The following is a 19499-nucleotide window of genomic DNA, read 5'->3' as shown; positions in this document are numbered from 1 at the left end:
GCTACTGCCTTTACAGGAGTGCCAGCCAGGTGGATGCAGAATCAGACGAATGGGTCCTTGATAAGGATCAGTGCGATTTTTTTTACAGCAACTGTAATGCAGCTTTATGGACATTTGGAGCCGAGCTTTCATCAGTATGTTTTCTTTACAAATAAAATAAATAATCAGTCCATTAAATTTGCAAATCTGAACCCATGATTTCAAAGTGCTGCATTTGTTATTTATAAATTAAATTCAGAATGAATGTTTACAAACAGGTTTTAGCCTACATGTTTCTGCTTTGATACTTTCATAGACTGAATAAATTAATAATTAAGTAAATAGGTAGAACTCCCCCACATCAGCTCGACAGATGGTACGTCCCAAACTGTGAAAAGTCCCGTGAAGCTCGGGGGCGTGGCGGTACTACAGTGCAGGGCAGCAGGGATGGCGGAGGGCATGGCAGCAGGCTGGGAGCCCACAGAACTGCAGGACACCCAGCTGGGCGTGGACAGCACGGGACTCCTGCACCTCAGTGAGGAGCTCCTGGTCCTAATCCTCCGCAGACTGGACCCCACGTCTCTGCTCAGAGCCGGCTCCACCTGCACCACCTTGTTCCGGGTCTGCTCGTGCAACTCTCTGTGGACCAGCCACTTCCAGGTAGGCTGCAGCCGCTGCAACACCACCCGCATGGCGCCCTAGTGTGTGTGTGTGTGCGTGTGTTTGTGTGTGTGTGTGCGTTTGTTGCGTGCGTGCGTTTGTTTGTTTGTGTGTGTGTGGTTCTGAGATGTCCAATGTTTGTGCATTATTGTTTGTGTTCCGGATTCTTCTGGTCCAAATGTTAACACAAGTAAAGTCATATATTAAAATGTGTTTGATTCCTACGCAGGTCAGGGAAAGTATTAAAAATGAATTTGATGATCATTTCCAGGTCTTGAATAGTTTGCTATTTATTTAGGCTATTTGGAAGAATAATGCTCATGGAGGTAGAGTAGAGGGCATTATATCAAATAGCTTTCATCAAACTCACATCCAGTCAACAACATACTGGAAGCCATATGTTATATTACTCCCTGTTGTTCCATTGAAATGGAAGGCGTGTAGGGAACCTGCAGTCATATCATATTCTGATCTTTGTGGCTGTGAAGAACAATCCTCATCTATTCAATGAGATATATATATATATATATATATATAGTGAAAGTGAAAGTGAGCATATATATATATATATATATATATATATATATATATAAAATTTTACAATTTTCAGAACAAAAACAGGCTCAGACAAAACGGAACAAAACAAAAACAAAAAAATATATATATATCAACATTCCAATGTTGTGATATGACCTAGATGTCTGTCTGCCTAAATTATATTTAACTTGAAACAAATCAAGGGGTCTGGAAAAGTATAGAATGTTTGAATTGAAAATGTGTAGGAGCCCTGCTGGCAGATGTGTGCAACCAAACTCTTAATTGCCATGTCAATAGATGATATGAATTTGTCTTGGTTCACTCTCAGACAAAGACAAAGCAATAACACACAATATACAAGAAAAACAACATTCAGGAACAACAGTACCCAGCACCGTCGTATTCAGCAGAAAGTGCTACAGTTTAAAGTGCTATAGGTCAAACATCATGAATCAGTGCAAGTTCAAATGTCTGCTTGGAGGTAGGTGCTATCTCTGAAGCCAGATGTTTGGCTCTTAATGCTCCTGTATCTCCTGCCTGATGGGAGGAGATTGAAGAGGCAGTGTGCCGGATGACAGTTGTCTGCTATGATTTTATTAGTCTTCCTGATTCTTCTTGTGGAATAAAGTGATGACAGTGAGGGGAGACTACAGCCGATGAGTTTAGATGCTCGGCGTACTGCTCTCTCCAGCCAGGTCTTCTTGTCCTTGAGTGGTTGTGTGACCAAAGCAGACAAGCATGGAGAAAGTGAGCACACTCTCAATAGCAGACCTGTAGAAGTGGCTCATAGCTGCTTGGTACGGGAGGTTGTAAGCTTGGGAGAACTTGGTCTGTTTTCCATGAAGCAATTTGAAATGAATGCATGTTTACATCCTCTAATTAAGCGTATAAGTTCTGCATTCTCATTTTGATTCTTGCCTCGTTGATGAACTGATGTAGGCTGTGGTGTAGGCTTGTATAGGCCTAAAGATGGGTGTAGGCTTGTATAGGCCTAAAGATGGGTGGAAAACAAAACACATTTTGTATCTTCTCTAAAAGTCTTGTCTAAAAGCTGTTGGTCTTTTTGCCCATGATGCTCTCTGCCTTTCATACAGGCATCGTTTGGGGTCTCCTTTGCCTCGGCCAGCTGCTCGCTCTCGGCCAAGGAGGCCTTTCGCCTGCTGTTCATGTGGAAGACTCTGTTCATGAACCTGCACTGTAACCAGCGGCTACAGGAGAAGCTGCTGGCTCCAGATCAAAGCGTAGGAACATTTCATATCACCATTATAGTGATCACAATTACTATAGAGAGGCAAAGTGACCGCCTACTTCCTGCTTCAGCACTGTACCAGAGATTTTCATCTGCCATTTATTTTCCCTTACACATTTCGTAACATGCGGATAAAAATAGTTCTACTCTTTCAAACCAAACGGTACAGATATATTTAGAAACCGGAGAGATTACATAACATTTCACTGGGACCAAAACGTAAAGACATGCGGGTTTAAAGAAAATATTTTTTCGATGTTGTTTTTTTAAGTTTTGGTCCGAGTGAAATGTCCTATGGTCTCTCCCGATTATAGCGTTAGCTGAACCGTTTGATTCGACTAAGTAAAACATTTTTATAAGCATTTTACGAAATGTCTATGGGAAAAATACATGGCGGATGAAAATCTCTGGTACAGTGCTGAAGCAGGAAGTGACGTTCCACTTTGCCTCTCTATTGTCACAGCATTGTTAAAATGTGCTGGAAAAGTACTGATAGACTCAACTGAAATAATTTCACCAAGGCCTGTGTCTGGGAGACTGTTGCTAACTTTGGTTATTCACTGTGTTTCTCAAAGTGCTGTAATCACAGTAACACTGTTTTAATTCTGATTCAAATGTAAAGGCTCATACTAACTGTAAGGAGAATTGTATCAGGGTTTATCATTAAACCCAGAATCATTTCATCTCTACTGTTGCTCCAGGCTCCCTCTCCTCCTCAGTCCTACTGGAGCCAGTGGCTGGTCCTGGAGCAGTCTGTCCCCCTGCCTGCCGTCAAGCTGCCCGCCACACACATCCACACACTCTGGGGTCTGGAGATGGAGCTGCTGCAGGCCAAAGCTCAAGGTATGGTCTGACCCATCGCTTAGAGCAGAGGGGTGCACGCACTATGGTCTGACCCATGGCTTAGAGCAGAGGGGTGCCCGCACGCAAAAAGGGGGGGGGGGGGGGGGGGGGTTGAAACAACCGTTTAAAAGCAGTCTTTCCACAGCCTGTGCTGTATTGAGGAGAGGAGAAGCTTCCTAGTGCTGACAGGAACCTTGGGAGTTTGAGTATTTCATGACATGTTTTACTTCCCAGGTGTGCTGGATTTGCGTTGATCACTGACAGCGACGTCTCCATGTGACTGCATGTGTTGTTTGCTCGCCTCGTGCAAGTGGTGCACCATGATGGTGAGATCAAACACACCCTGCTGTAAATTCAGCACAGGCTGTGGAAAGACTGCTTTTAAACGGTTGTTTCACGCAGGAATATCATTTTAACAGCACCGGCTAAATTACTGGCTTCCGTAGGAGGACTATCATATCTTCAGACCTGCAATCGGACGTCGGAGACGGGTAGGAGAGCGTTTTGAACAGCGGGTCCCCCCTATTGCCTATGAGAACGCAATGTGACCCTGACTGCTGCACGAGTGTATATATTATATATATATACACAAAGTACAGTAGTAGGGTCACGTTGGGGCTATATTATTATTATTATTATTATTATTATTATTATTATTATTATTATTATTATTATTTATTATTATTATTATTTTGGGCTAATTGGTGATTTGATGGCCAGTATCATGCACGTATAAGAGATGCTGCTCTGTTTGACAGATGAGGGGCAAGATGTTGTGACATTTGAATGGAAGGAGCTGTACGCTCTGGCTGTGGAGCAACATGGAGGTGTTGAGAAGGTCGTCCAGTTTGTCCTCAAGCAGCAGGAGAGCCGGGGTGAGTCTGGAATACATCCACACTGAGACACACACACACACACACACACACACACAAGATGGAATGGTTTGAGCAGAGACCTATAGAGAGACACCCCACTGCAGGCTTCATCAATAATAAGAAATGGTACTCTTCTGATCTCCTAAATGAGCGTGGTCATCAGCTTGTGATTGGCTGTCTGTCAATGGTATGAAACTTAATTGGCTGACCAGTCTCCTACGTGGTAAGCTTGGCAGTGGGTGGAAACCTCCGTGGCACAGATACAGGAAGTGACTGGAAGTTGGGGTGTCTCTATCTATATTAAATGTCTCTGTGTTAACTCAGTGGAACCACTGAGGGATCTGTTAGCTTCATACAGTGCTTCAGGCAAGACTTTGTCCTTCTTAGAGCTAGATGTATTCTGAGGAGTGGCGCGAGAATGTCACAGAAAGTTTTGTAAAATTCACCACAGAATCCATCAGGCCGCTATTTCTAGTTTTTATTGATTTGTTAAGTAAACCCTTTAGTTTTGCGGTGACAGCTCACCGCCAGGAGGGGTTGCTGCAGTGCCCTAAGCACCCCTAGTTCCAGCGTCCCTGTCCATCTTATAGACAAGTTTCCCAGCGCTGGCCTAGGGCGGCGCCATAGCAGCCTTATATGTCCCCGGCTTCCGGTTAAGTCCACATTGCGTCCACAGCAGCGAGCACATCAGAAGGCAGCAGCCGAAATATCCAAACTTTTTTACAACGATCGCTAACATCAGCTACACTAATGTTAGCAGACGTTATTAACAATGGGTTATTCTGGAACACATTGTGCAGTGCGTGGCTGTCACAATACACAGAAACGCCTGAACGAGTGGTTGGATCGACAGTGTTTTGAGCATCAGCACACATGATACATAATCCAATACCATCTCAAGTTGCAGCAACTAGATTGTGTGACTGGGCTTCCATCCAAATGTATCGCAACTTTGAATCGAATTTTCAGAAAGTCGCCAAAATAAAATGCGAAACAATGCACGTTTCCATCCACTGCTATTTTGCGAATTATAGAGCTGTCAATCACCTCGTGTTTGAGGCTGTCTGAGCTGCTGATCAGCTGCTAGACCCGATATACAGCTCTGTTAAACACATCTAACGTTATTAATTTAAAGTTTCTTGATGATCTACAAGTAGACAAAGGTACCATAACCATAACGCCATTTCTGGATTACCAGGTGCGACTCGGCAAACTAATGTTATAATCCCAACCCGATCTCCAAAAAAATTGTAAAATAGCAACGTTTGTGGACCAACGTTGCCATGTTACAATTTCGGCTCCGAAATTGTAAAATGGTAATCCACGGAGCAGATAGTAAGTGAATACAATTTCATTCAAGTCTAGAAGTGAGTCGCCTTAAAGTTAATATCCCAGTCTTCTTCTGTTTACCACGGCGGGTATTGTGCTGCGTATTTACCATGATTTACCGTGTGTAGCCCCATTGTGTGGAGGCTACACACGGCATGTCATGTTTTGCAGTGATCAAGGCAAACTGTGTTGTTTTTGAATGGAGAGACACCTAACGTTAGTCTGGCTGACTGTGACAGAGGAGAGGACTGTAACCTAACGTTAGTCTGACTGATTGTGACAGAGGAGAGGACAGTAACCTAACGTTAGTCTGGCTGACTGTGAGAGAGGAGAGGACTGTAACCTAACGTTAGTCTGACTGTGAGAGAGGAGAGTACTGTCACTGTAACCTAACATTAGTCTGACTGACTGTAGAGGAGAGGACTGTAACCTAACGTTAGTCTGACTAACTGACAGAGAGGACTGTAGCCTAACATTAGTCTGACTGACTGTGACAGAGGAGAGGACTGTAGCCTAACGTTAGTCTGACTGACTGTGACAGAGGAGAGGCCTGTAACCTAACGTTAGTCTGGCTGACGCTTCGGAGCTTTTGAGATTGTTCATCGCGTTGCCGTCCACCGCCATTGATTCCTCAAAATATGCTATAATCCTGCCTGTAGTTACGTTCGGCCATTTACATTTACACATATTATCTTCCCATGTGTCCACTGTCAACGGGTGTGGGATAGACACTCTTTCGTTAGACAGGAGACTCGGAGCATTTTTTCGGCGGTCGCTACGGCTACTACGCTAGTAGGCTACGTTACGCTTCTCTGACTGTATTCACAAACACAGGAAGAGACAGACATATTGCGGCCGAGTCCGGAAGCAAACCGGAAGTGCCCAGGAAACTTGTCTATTGTTCCCCTCTGTTTCTCTCATCCTTCAGACCACACAGTGCTGGAGGCCATGTTCCTTCAGTACACACAGTGCCGTTTCCAGTGGATGTTTTCTGCCTGGCTCTTCAGACAGCCTGCCGCCCTCAGCCGCCAGCTGAGGGCGCTCTTCCTCCAGTGGCGTAAACACAACAAGCGCAGGGTGGCCAACTGGGGCGGGACCCTGTGTGACGTCCGGTACCTGGCTATGCTCCACCCAATCACAGCAGACTACTGGAGAGGAAACTTGGCTGGTGGAGATGAGACCATGGGTGAGTTATTTAATCTTTATTCTTGTCTGCATATTTGATTTGATTTGATCATCTTTATTTCCAACACGTAAAAGAAGTTTAAAGGTCCCAATTCGTGCAGCTGTAACCTCTTAAAAACGTGTGTCTCTGGTCCATAAAACATGATTCTGGATTAATTTGTCGAAAATATAGCAACCCCGTTTGTTGTGACGGAGTTCTCACTTCCTCATCTCGTCGCTTCCCAAGAATGGTCTGTTTCTATAATATATTCAGAACTAACAGTTCCCATTGGCCGCTGAGGGAGAGCCCGCCCCAGGCTCCCAGCGGCCAATCAGATTAGCGTCTGTGGACCAGCATGCTAGGTTGCGAGTTATCGTTAACTTAACGGTTACTACGCTAAAGAGGACATCTCAAAATGCCTAGACTTACCGAATGCACCTCTGCAGTTGCTGGATCATGTACAGTTGGCGTCGCTCCAGCTAGAAGTGTTAATTTTGTGGCTATTCATAGCTTTCAAGGGGCGTTACGTGCTGCCGGGAACGCCCATCCTGGCGGTCAAAAAAAAAAACTTGTTCATTCTGTTGGCCGCCTCGACTAGTTTCTCACGCTGCGTTTGTTCAGCCAAAATGCCTGTTGATACCTGTTGTGCTATCGGTTGCACTAACCGACGAGGAGACACACCTGGCTTGTGCTTTTACAGAATCCCGTTGGAGAAAGAAAACTCAGACAGGAGGAGGTTGTGGATTTGTGATATTAGACGTGGTTCAGTCGCTGGGGAGGGCAAATGGCTTTTTTTCTACCATCAAAGTACACACGTTTTTGCGGCCAACATTTCATCAAAGGTAAGCTCAAGTAACGTTAACGGGGTATTTTAATCATTATTGTAACGTTACTTGAGCTTACCTTTGATGAAATGTTGGCCGCAAAGACGTGTGTACAAACACAGCGTGAGAAACTAGTCGAGGCGGCCAGCGGATTCAATGAACAAGTTTTTTTTTTGACCGCCAGATGGGCGTTCCCGGCAGCACGTAACGCCCCTTGAAAGCTATGAATTGACAAAATGGTGCAGGTAGCTTGTGTGAGAGAGACCCGCGCAGTATGCGTGAGGAAGCTCGTGACGTCCCAATTCCCCTCTGGGCAAACGAAGCGTTTGGGGGTGTGGCTTGGAGGAGACTGCAGGGGGAAGCTGGATAGGGACAAATCCAACTGTGGCAGTTCTGAGCTTGTGACCACTCATTACAGGGAGGGCTGACAGCAGTATATATGCATTTACAAGTAAAAACAGCTTTTGCACGGAATGGGACCTTTAAACGAAACTAAATGAAAGCAAAAACAGCTCAAATAACAAAAAGATCATCCTCATCGTCGTCGTCGTCATCATCATATCAAATTGAGTAAGTGGGCTTTGTCTGTCTTTCTGTCTGTCTGCGATTTTGGTCCCACATTGTGAGAATTGTGGTAATTTTGGTCAGTAATGATGCCACTGATGATGTCACAATGTCGTAGACATCATCAGTGATGTCACTTGATTTCATCAGTGATGGTCACTTCAAGATTCAAGAAGTATCACGTGTGAAATTCTTGTGCTGTGGACTCCGTTTACAACATAAATATAACAGGGCATATGAGTGCAAAAACAACAAGAGACACAACAAGCAATAAGGCAGTAGAGTGATGAGACAAGTCAGAGACAGTGGCATATTCACTGCACATGGGTGCACATGTCATGTGCATACTTTAGATGTACTTAAACATAAAAAAAAGAAAAAAAAGTGGCACATTCACTGCACATACAGTAGGTGCACATGTCATGTGCATACTTTAGACGTATTTAAACATTTTAAATTCGACATTCTGTTTTGCACAGGTGCAAATGGCATATACCTAATTAAACATACAATTAAACATTAGACATACATAATGGTAGCAGCTCCAGTATGGTACAGTACAGCTACTACACTATTTGTGTATGTTAAGGAGTCTCGTGGCCTGCGGGAAGAAACTGTTCCTCAAGCGATTTGTGCGTGCTTTTGGGACCCTGTAGATAGATAGATAGATAGATATTTTTATTTCTGTGTCATGCACCATATTCAAGGTGCCCAGCCCGTCTGGGCTTACAAGACACAAATCATTCAAGTTCAACAATACAAACAAATCAACAAACAAGCTACAAAATGCTCAAACATAAACAAGACAGAGTTATATATTCAGATGAACAGCTTCTCCATTCTGAGTTTCGAAGCCCTCCCAATAAACCTGGCCAAACTGAAGACTTCATCTCTGAACAACCATTCCAACTTCGCATCATCTCCTGACCAAAATAGTTCCGGTTTCTTATTTTGCATTAACTGAATCTGTATCTCCTCCCTGAGGGTAACCGGGAGAACAGGCTGTTGTGGGGATGGTTTGTGTCTTTGATGATCTTCAGGGACCTCCTGAGGCACCGCTGGAACCAAGCGAACCCGTGACCTACTGAATTGTGTTTGACCATAAAACATTTCAGTTGGAGCAAAAACAACAAATAACAACCGGGGGGGGGGGGGGGCGCCGCCCTATTGTGCGCTGAGTGATGTCACTCGAGCACTCCATGATGTGATCAGTGATGTTCACTCGAGCAATTGTGATGTCATCAGTGAGTGATGTCATCAGTGAGTGATTTTGTGCTGCACATGTGACATGCCAGTAGATCAGGCGAGGCCACCTGCGGTGCGGGCGAGCTGTGTGTTTCATAGCTCTAGCCTAGACTCTCCCATCAGTGTTAATTTTGGCAGCTATTTTAGATTTTGTTTTAGTCTAGTCTAGTTTTAGTTTTTATGAATGAAAATAGGTAGTCGACGAACATTTTTCATCATAGTTTTCGTCGACGAAATTAACACTGCCCCGGAGGACAACCTCTTTGCCGGCTGGGGCAGCGCGGTATAGCCTGCTGATGAGCAAAGTCCTGAAGCTCTTAGATTTTTTGGGGGGTCACAAATTTTGAGATCCACACCATCAAGCCAATGCACAGTCTATACAAATACACCCTGAAAGTCCTGGACAAAATGCCAGCTAGGTATCGCCACTGTCATATTATTTCCAAGTACAATCTATTGTCCTTTGATAACTTTGTAAATTATGCAAATATTTGTTTGATGTACAGAATGATCCATGATCTTAAGCTCCTCCTCCTCTGAAAGAGTTTGTTCCACTGTGCTCAGACAACATCAAACAAACAAGAGCCGCCACCAGAGGCCACTGTGCAGTTCAACTGAGACTCACTGAATTTGTAACCTGACGCTGCCAGTTGGATGAGTTTGCTTCACATTCTGTTTCACGATTGTGAATTTGTGGAACAATGCCACCCCCGTCTGGCTGAGTCAGGCTACTGAATTTGGCCCATCAGCCTTTTCCATCAGAGCTACAAACATCTGGATCTCTACTCCCAGTAGCATCAGACAAAGCCCTAACTTTACTAGTTTTAAAAAACAACTAAAATCATGGCTGAAATCCCAACAATCATGTAATCATTAAGCACAAATGCTAAACAGTGCATCTTTTATTTTATTATTTTTTATTTTGTAGGTGTTGTATTTTATGCTTTTTGTTTTTACTTAAATTAGATTATGTACATGCATGTGTATCAGATTTACATTGTAACAGTTTTATTTTTGATTGTCCTTGTATCATCTAGGGACCCAGGGACTGCAGATGAAATTTAGCTTCCTAGCTAAGTCTGTGACCGTCTTTGACTGTCCATTGTCCCTGTCAAATAAAATAATAAAAAAAAATCTCTCTCTCAGGCATTCAGGTAGTCTCTCTCTCTCTCTCTCTCTCTCTCAGGCATTCAGGTTGTGGAGAGTTATTTCTCGATGTGTAAGTCTCTGGTGGCCTGGATCCTGGGGCGTGACTGGGGCAAGCTGAAACGCAGGAAGGTAACACAGACACACATCCTCCACATCGTCACCCTCTTAAAATAATGGCCTAAGTCACTTTTTGAGGAAAATTATATTTTTGCCTAAATCATCTCTTCATGATGCTGCCACCTCTGATAAAATGGCAGAAGTCCTTAATTGAAAAGATCATGCTGTTCCTACCTGGTAGTGCAATGGCCTATGTCAAGCGTGTGATTTAGGCTGTTTTTATTTTTGCCTAAGTCAAGACAATGTGACTTAGGCAAAAATAAAACGGCCCAAGTCACACGCTTGACATAAAATGCAACTGTAAGTCAGACTAATTTTCTTGGCATAAGTCACAATGGCATGTTCGTAAATTGGCCTGTTATTTAATCAGTCATCTAATTGTTTTATGTGACATAATTGACAGACAGTGTTATTATATGTCAAGTCATCTATTGTCATAAAAAAAAGTGGAATGATTAATAAATATCATATATTCTGTATTTGGTTCAGTTTTTTATGTTTTCTGAAAAACTTAAAGTGACTGAGGCCATTATTTTAAGAGGCTGACGATATGGTCTATTATATATTTCTTAATACTATGACTTACTGTATTTATTTATTCAATTTTTATTTACCCTTTATTTAAATCTCTTGCATGACATGCACTTTAGTGAGGATTGGACCTTCAATCACTTATTAAAATCACTTATTGTGTCTGAATTTCAACTGGATTATGCGAACTGCGACTATTCTGGGTGCCTCTTATTTTCTCACTTGGAGCGACGCTCAGGTGCGTTCCGGCAGCACTCCACCACTGACTGTCTTCGAAGAGAAAAGAAACCAGAAAATATTCACATTTAAGAAGCTGGAATCAGATCATTTAGAATTTCTTTCTTAAGATGACTCATAATGAATCAATTTTGAAAATATATATTTCTTTTCATATTTTATTTTGCTATTTTCAGAACATAGAAAACAAAAACATGCTCAGACAAAAAACAAAAACATACATATTTTATCAATGTTACAGCATGGCCCTACCAGCCGTGCCATGTGCTTATAAGAGATGTGCGTGGGATCCCGCGCAAGGGCTTCATGAAAAGTCAGCTGAGCGAGTTATTTGTGGCTCTTAACCTCAGAGCCAGATTAACACCCCCAGGGGCCCCTGGGCACTGAAGCTCCCAGGGGCCCCCCTACCCATCGTCCCATTTTTATGCCTCCGCCGGCGATAGCCAGGCCGGAGGCATTATGGATCCGGGTTGTCCGTCCGTACGGCCGTCCATACGTCCGTACGAGGTTCGTTAACGCGATATCTGAGGAACGCCTGGACGGAATTTCATCAAATTCGCCTCAAACATCGACTTAGACTCAAGGATGATCTGATTAGATTTTGGTGGTCAAAGGTCAAGGTCACTGTGACCTCTCGAACGCCATTTTCAAGCTTGTTAACGCGATATCTCAGGAATGCCTTGACGGAATTTAATCAAACTTGTCTCAAACATCGACTTGGACTCAAGGATGAACTGATTACATTTTGGTGGTCAAAGTTCAAGCTCACTGTGACCTCTCACACACCCAATTTCCAAGCTCTGTAACGCAACATCACAGGAGCGCCTTGACGGAATCTCTTCCAATTTGCCTCAAATGGCGATTTGGACTCCAGAATGAACTAATGCGGAGGCATAAGTCCGCGTTGCGGTCATTCTAGTTTTATAAGCATTTTACATAATGTCTATGGAAAAATGAATGGCTGACCAGTCACCACCAGGGACACTGGAACTGTTTTTAAGTAGGGGGTGCTGCAAGGAAGGGACTGTGAAAAATGTACTTTTTTTGGACGTTTGGATGTTTTTTAGCCATATTTAGAGGAATATCTCATTTTAAATTAACATTAGGATTATACTGTTACTATGTCATTATTCAGTTTCTGAGATTCAGTTTCTCACTCACTCACAGGCGATTCTAGGCTTTGCAAACAGGTAGCACCAGCAAGATAAAAATATTAGTCTGACTGGGGGGTTTCTAGGGGGGTGCAGTGCCCCCCCTGGACAAAGACATTTTGTACATTTTAAAGTAAAATGCATGAATCTGATGCACTCTGAGAGCAAAATGAAGAGGCTAATCTTCACATTAATATCCTCTTCACTGTGCTGTGGCTTTACAATGATGAAAAAATAATTGTCTAATAAACACAGGTGCAAGCAAAACACTAATCAGGGTTTCCAAATTCCAATCATGGAAGTTTGAAGCCCTCATTAGTGTTTTGCTTGCACCTGTGTTAACCCTGCCTTTTCGACAAAAAAGACCCCGTGAGAAGGGTCTACTGTCCCAACTCCCAGGCTATGTAAATAGCCTACAGTAAGCAACACATGTGACTAAAGTGTGTAGGCTTACTAGGCTACAATAAAACAGAACAGACAGGTTGCTGATATGGGATTCATGGCTTCTGTTCAGAATAGTTTATTATGTAAAAATAAAAAAATCTGGCCACTAGGGGTTGCACGTGCTTCCGGTGCACCAACGTATAATCGCCAGTGCACTCACTTTCATGTCACCACCTGCTCTCCCTTTAGGTCGTTTTACACTACAACAGACAGCAACAGAGGCAGAAACACTGAAATTATTTAGTCTTATATTTTATTATCTTATTATTATAAACCAAACCTCAAAAATAACATCACCCTCTTTTGCTTTGCTCATAGTCTTCAACTAAACCCTAAATATCGCAGTATAAAACATATAAAACACATTTTAATCATATATATATCTTTTTTTTAATTGACATTACATTTCCAATACAAAACAGCAGAGGGTGCTGCAGCACCACAAGCACCCCCACAGCACCCCCACTTCCCCTGGTCACCACTTGCCGCACAGGCATCCAATGACACTAAATCATCAGATTTAAATCTTCTTGGAAACAAATTTTATTTTGTCCTGATTGGTCTTAGATTTGTGTCATAGTTCTGTGGAGCCCAGCATGAGCCCGACCAACAACAATTTTTTTTTTTTTAGGCCCCCTTCACACCGATGGCCCCTGGGCACCTGCCCAGGTTGCCCTATGGTTAATCCGGCCTTGCTTAACCTTGTCTAAGTAGGCTAGAAATGGGTCCCAGATAGTTGTGAATGTCTTAAGTGAATTGGTCCTAAGGAACCGGAGTCTCTTCATACGTAACCATAGATCTTCCATTACTAGATGATTCACCTCAGGCTCCGCCAATTCTAACTGGTCACTGCAACTCTCCCCTGATGTGTTGTGAGAAGACTGTGCCTGGTGACGCAGGGTTAGTGCTGACCTGAAATAGAGTATTGTGAGTTTCCAAACTCCACACAAACCACGCATATATAAACATAAAGCTGCCCATTATTAGCTCAATACAGTTGAAACTAAGATATTCCATTAAAACAATATTTTTTCTAGCCACAGATTTAGCTACTACATCAACAAACTTCAGCTTTAGCTTTAGCTAATCGGCTCGCTCCCTACTAACATGAGTTCCTGTTGCCAAATCGCACGAGAGTGTGTTGCAGAGATAGAGACAGGTCTTGATCAAGTTTATTTTTCTCCTGATCTGTCTGTCTGAAAAATGCCATTTTAGTGTCAGAATATTCAGAAGATATGTGGCTTCGGAGAATGGGCAGAATATTTATGGGGGAGAAAGAATCTGTCATAATCTGAGATCACGTTGACTTTTCCCATTGACTCCAATAGACTCAAACCGGCCGAAAACCTCCAAAGTGGGCGTGTCCGTGGAAAACCATGGGCAAAGAAGCTGGAGAGGGGGACTTCCACTCTTTCAGAATGAATGAGTCTCTTGGCGACAGTCGTCCCCTGCGTCAGAGACTGTTGTACAGCCATAGGGAGGAGCAGAGAGGATCCTGAGCAGCCGAAGATGGCGAGTTCCGCCTCCGGCTCAAGGGTTATCAAAATAGTTTGAAAATAGTTTTGATGATTATTTAATATCAATTAATGGTTGCAGCTCTAGACTGTTAGCATGTATTGTTGTTGTTTTGTTTGTCCACTAACATTTGTCTGTCCACAAAGATCATCTTTAAAGCTATTGGAGATTGAACAGAAACAGAATGCCCAGTGGAGTGAGAAAAGTGTCCTAGTTATCTTTTAGTTATCATTCTCATGAGTTCTGTCTACTCTGAACTATTTGTCCCCAGGTGTATGAGGACACACTGGAGGGAGTGTACCTCATACTTGGCCCAGAGCTCCAGCAGGGGGGGCTGGTGGGCCGCCACCGGCTGTGGCAAGTGGCCAAAGTTCAGATGGCCCGCGTCTGTACCCTGGAGGAAACCGCTGGCAACTACGTCAACTGGAAGATGATTGAGAACCTCCCCTACTACAAGTCAGTCTTTCATTATCCAAACCTCACTGCACCATGTACTGTCTAAATGCAAGGGTGTGTTCACAGCATGCAAGCCTTAAAACAGTTTAGTTTGTTGGCCAGATGAGAACAATGACATTAAGAACAAGGCTGTGTAGAAGGGGCTAATTTCCATCAAAGACCTATATATAGATGGTCATTTTGCATCCTTTGATCTACTGAAAAGGAAGTTTGAGTTGCCCGGCACGAACTGGCTCAGATTCCTGCAAATCAGAAATTATGTTGATCCAAGATTCAATGGGGCTAAAATATTTTGGGCCAAAATATTTGACTGGTATTCTAAGGCCTACAAAATAACCCTTCAGCCGGAGGCAGATCTCGCCATCTTCGGCTGCTCGGAGACCTCTCTGGGCTTCCCCACAATTGTGCAACAGTCTCTGACACTGGGGACCACTGTCGCCAAAAAACCTATTCTGAAAGGATGGAAGTCCCCCTCTTCACCTTCTTTCCAACTGTGGTTGATGGACATGATCTCTGTTATAAGGATGGAGAGGCTCCGATCCTTGAGAACCAACTCGCTTGGAAAGTTTCAAACTATTTGGGAGCCGTTTCTGGCCTACGTTGACGAGGTTAGGCCTCTTGTATGGGACGCCATGCACGGCATCTTTTATAAGCACATAAGTACCCTTATATGGGTGGTGGCACCATATTATAATTGTCAATATTATATGTATCCTTTTCTTTGTTTTCCTTTCCTGTGTCTGAGCTAGTTTGTTTTGTTTTGTTTTTACGTTGTTAAAACTGAAAGTAAAATATTTATTAAAGAAAAAAGTATGACAATGCATTCCACAGCATTCTTATTTGTGGCATGTTGCTTATAATGGAGATATTGCCTAAAATTATTCACAATTTTTGTATTTATCACCATTTACTCTGGAATGGTGATAGATGTAGCTTTACTTACACTTGATTTCTTATTTCATAGGTTCTCACCTTTCAAACAAGGCCAGACATGCACATTTCTTTCCCCCGGAAGAGAGTTCCCCATTCATTTCTCCATAGACATTTAGAAAAATCCTTATATAGCGAAGCTGGAACCAAGCTAACCCGTGACCTACTGAATCGTGAGTGGCCGTAAAACATTTCAGTTGGAGCAGAAACAAAAAATAACGAAAATTGTCTCAACCCCGTCTTCAGTTTTTGTTTTTTTTCTCCAACTGAAATGTTTTATGGTCTCTCACGTTTCAGTAGGTCACGGGGTTGGCTTGGTTCCAGCCTTAAAACTCATATACAATTTTTTTCAAAATGTCTATGAAGAAATGAATGGGGAACTCTCTTCCGGGGCAAGAAATGTCACGTGACTGTTCGGCTCTATAGGCCTCATGGCCAATTTAACATATTTCTTTACCCATTAGATGTCGCACTAGAGCAGCAGCAAAGTCATACAAGCTATTCACGTTTGTGAAGATTATCCTGCTGAACCCAAATTTGCGCTCCCATAAACTTGTGTTAACCACAGACCTTATTTTATGCATTAAAGTGAAATCCCCATCCCCGTCACACAAGGCAGCGTGTATCAAAGTCGATGCGGGACAGAGACTTGCTTGCATTTTGGGTCGTTCCGTTTGATTGACTGGTCATAGAAGCATGGTTGGCACAGGGCATTTACGGCAATATCGAGATCATAGGCTATATAGCTATCTCTATATATATATATATCTCAATTGTTTTTAAGCTCAATAAACATCGATTGATTGACATCTTTATTGATAGTGATGACATATATACAGTACATACACAGACATAGATCTAATATTTGACCAGAATTGACACAATTGTGTGTGTGTGCGTACGTGTGTGCGTGTGTGTGTGTGTGTGTGTGTGTGTGTGTGTGTGTGTGTACATGTGTGCATGCATGTGTGCGCGTGCGTGCGTCCACTCAGGCTGTACATGGTCTCAGGGAAGCCTGTGTACCTGGGCTATCTTCAGGGCTTCCTCCAGAGGAAACGTCTGCTCCACAGCTGGCTCCATCTTGAAGATAACAGCTGGCTGCTTCACCTGCTGCCTGACCACGTCTACACACTGCTGGAGTACCACCAAAAGATCAGCCAAGGTGTGTGTGCATGATGGCTGCTTCCAGGGGCGTCACTTTCACTCCAGTCGGGAGGTTGTCTTTCTTGTTTTATCCCGGGGTCTTAAAATTGGGTTTCTTCTGCTGGTTTTTCAGAGAGAGCTCTGGCTGGCAGTGAAGTCCTACACTGTGTCCGGTAGCCCAGGAGGCTAAAATGATTTCCATCTCAAAAGTCTTCTCCTAGCCTACTCTATAGCAGAGGTTCTCAAATGTTTTTCAGCCAAGGAGCCCTTACAAGATAGAAAATATCCCGGGGACCCCCTCATTCTGATTTGTGATTTTGGGCTAAGCTTAATTGTTTCCATGGTAACGTGCTTGACTTTTAATTTGATAGGTTTGTTATTAGAATGTAATCCATGAACCATTTTAGATTTAAAGCATAAACTATTTTCGTTGAACTATGAAGATTTTGCAAAAAATATATATATATTTTTTTGTATTACATTACATTTACATTACGTCATTTAGCAGACGCTTTTGTTTTGTTCAAAGCAACTTACAATATCACAATTTGTCAACAGTACAGAAAACCACCTGCAATCGTGGTGACAGTGAGATGAGTCTTCTCCCTCAGTTTCCAGCGTTGGTGAAGAGGAGGCGCATTGATTGATGTGATTAAAACATCGCCAGACACCAGTCAAACCCTAAAACGAGGGAATTAATCCCGTTCCCCAAATAAATGTGAGGTAGTCTAAAGAGAAAACTATCCAGGAGGAAAACATGATGGTCTGCTGTAGGCTATGCCTCTGCGTGCCGTGCATTGAAAAACATCTACACTATTACTTTCTTGATTATACAGAGGTAGGCCTACATGACATAGATTACCAGGCGCCACTCTTCATTTCGGTATATATATAATCCACGGAGAGGTTACTCTTAAGTAAATAAAATGTCAATTCTGGATGTCAGTCGGCTGTTATCCCCACTGGTTATCTCGCTGTCTTCCTCTGTTAAAAGTGCATGTTTTTGAATGGAGTTTGGTTACAGATTCGCTAAAGCGGTTTCCATGCAGTTATCGCATTTCTTTTTTATCAATAGCTTTAAATGTTGTACATCGCCCTCCATGGCATAGTGAAGTACTTTCTGATGGCTTCTAGACGATATCAGGGCTCAAAAGGTTGTTTAGAGCCTCTTGGCATATAACTGACAGTGACGGCTGACATTTATTCTAGTCAGCCTGCCCTGTGTTTGTCCGAGTGAGCACGGGGGGTGGGGCTTAACGATAGGTCAATTATGCGCTGCGCATGCCAATAGTGCAGGCGGAGGCCATTCAACAGCCGAGCTGCGGGGGAGGCCGCACAGCGGGCGAGCTCCCGATGGAGTGCGGTGCACAATTTCGGACACAGGCGTAGTCATATCGCCACCTACTGACAACACAAAAAGCAGTTTATCTCGAGAACCATTCATCACCGTTCATCTGATCGACTTCAAGCTTGGGGAGTGCGCTGCTGTGGACCCAACAGAGTGCGAGTGCCGAATTTCAGCATGTTTGGTCACCACCCCCCAAAAAAGTGTGCCCATAGCACATCGTCCACAGAGTCTCCATCCTAGCAATGACGTGTGTGTGTGTTTGCTCTTGTTGTCCTCAGACAGCCTTCACGGTGACTGTGTGTTGGCCCAGCTGAGCCGGCTGATCTGGCTCTATCTGAACTCTGGACAGCAGCTCTACCTGGAGGCTGTGAAGGGTTTGGTGCTGCAGTTTGCCCAGGCTAGCCTGCTCTGCCCCCTGCCTCGACCCCCCCAGCCTGCCTGGACCCCCCCAGCCTGCCTGGACCCCCCAGCCTGCCTCCCTTCCCCCTCCAGGCGATCTAACTAGCTAGCCTGCCTGGACCCGCTCAGGGTTTGGTCAACACTTCACAGCCTGGCGACCATAATACTTCAGAAAATGTCTGGCCCGAGTTGCCGTGGACTTTAGACTGACCACTTCTAAAACACATTAACCCTTAGTGTGCCCAGGTAGGCAGGTGACTATAGGCTGACCACTTCTAAAACACATTAACCCTTAGTGTGCCCAGGTAGGCAGGTGACTATAGGCTGACCACTTCTAAAACACATTAACCCTTAGTGTGCCCAGGTAGGCAGGTTACTATAGGCTGACCACTTCTAAAACACATTAACCCTTAGTGTCCAGGTAGGCAGGTTACTATAGGCTGACCACTTCTAAAACACATTAACCCTTAGTGTGCCCAGGTAGGCAGGTGACTATAGGCTGACCACTTCTTAAGTGTGCCCAGGTAGGCAGGTTACTATAGGCTGACCACTTCTAAAACACATGAACCCTTAGTGTGCCCAGGTAGGCAGGTTACTATAGGCTGACCACTTCTAAAACACATTAACCCTTAGTGTGCCCAGGTAGGCAGGTTACTATAGGCTGACCACTTCTAAAACACATTAACCCTTAGTGTGCCCAGGTAGGCAGGTTAAAATTTGCACCATTTGTGCCTGCTCCCTTCCTACATCCAGTTTTCACCATAAGGCTTTTATCAAAATGCTCTGGCAAGTCAATGTATTTTTATACA

At 43.6% G+C, this 19499-nt stretch overlaps 1 protein-coding gene across 1 annotated transcript; it reads left to right on the top strand.

Annotated features, from left to right (window-relative positions):
- Positions 1 to 426: 426 nt before the first annotated feature.
- Positions 427 to 18796, top strand: LOC310794485 (uncharacterized protein; the record flags this gene model as incomplete). The annotated part of the gene is made up of 9 exons (XM_083656467.1): positions 427 to 639; positions 2271 to 2417; positions 3127 to 3268; positions 4027 to 4143; positions 6401 to 6658; positions 10457 to 10548; positions 14686 to 14870; positions 16793 to 16962; positions 18570 to 18796. 9 exons carry the CDS (start codon positions 427 to 429, stop codon positions 18794 to 18796), a joined length of 1551 nt encoding a protein of 516 aa, XP_083512593.1.
- Between the last annotated feature and the right edge of the window lie 703 nt (positions 18797 to 19499).

Source organism: Poromitra crassiceps (genome assembly GCF_964638095.1).
Source record: "Poromitra crassiceps genome assembly, chromosome: 20".
Classification (NCBI taxonomy): domain Eukaryota; kingdom Metazoa; phylum Chordata; class Actinopteri; order Beryciformes; family Melamphaidae; genus Poromitra; species Poromitra crassiceps.
The sequence above is the reverse complement of the archived record's forward strand: the minus strand, read 5'-3'. Positions and strand labels throughout refer to the sequence as shown.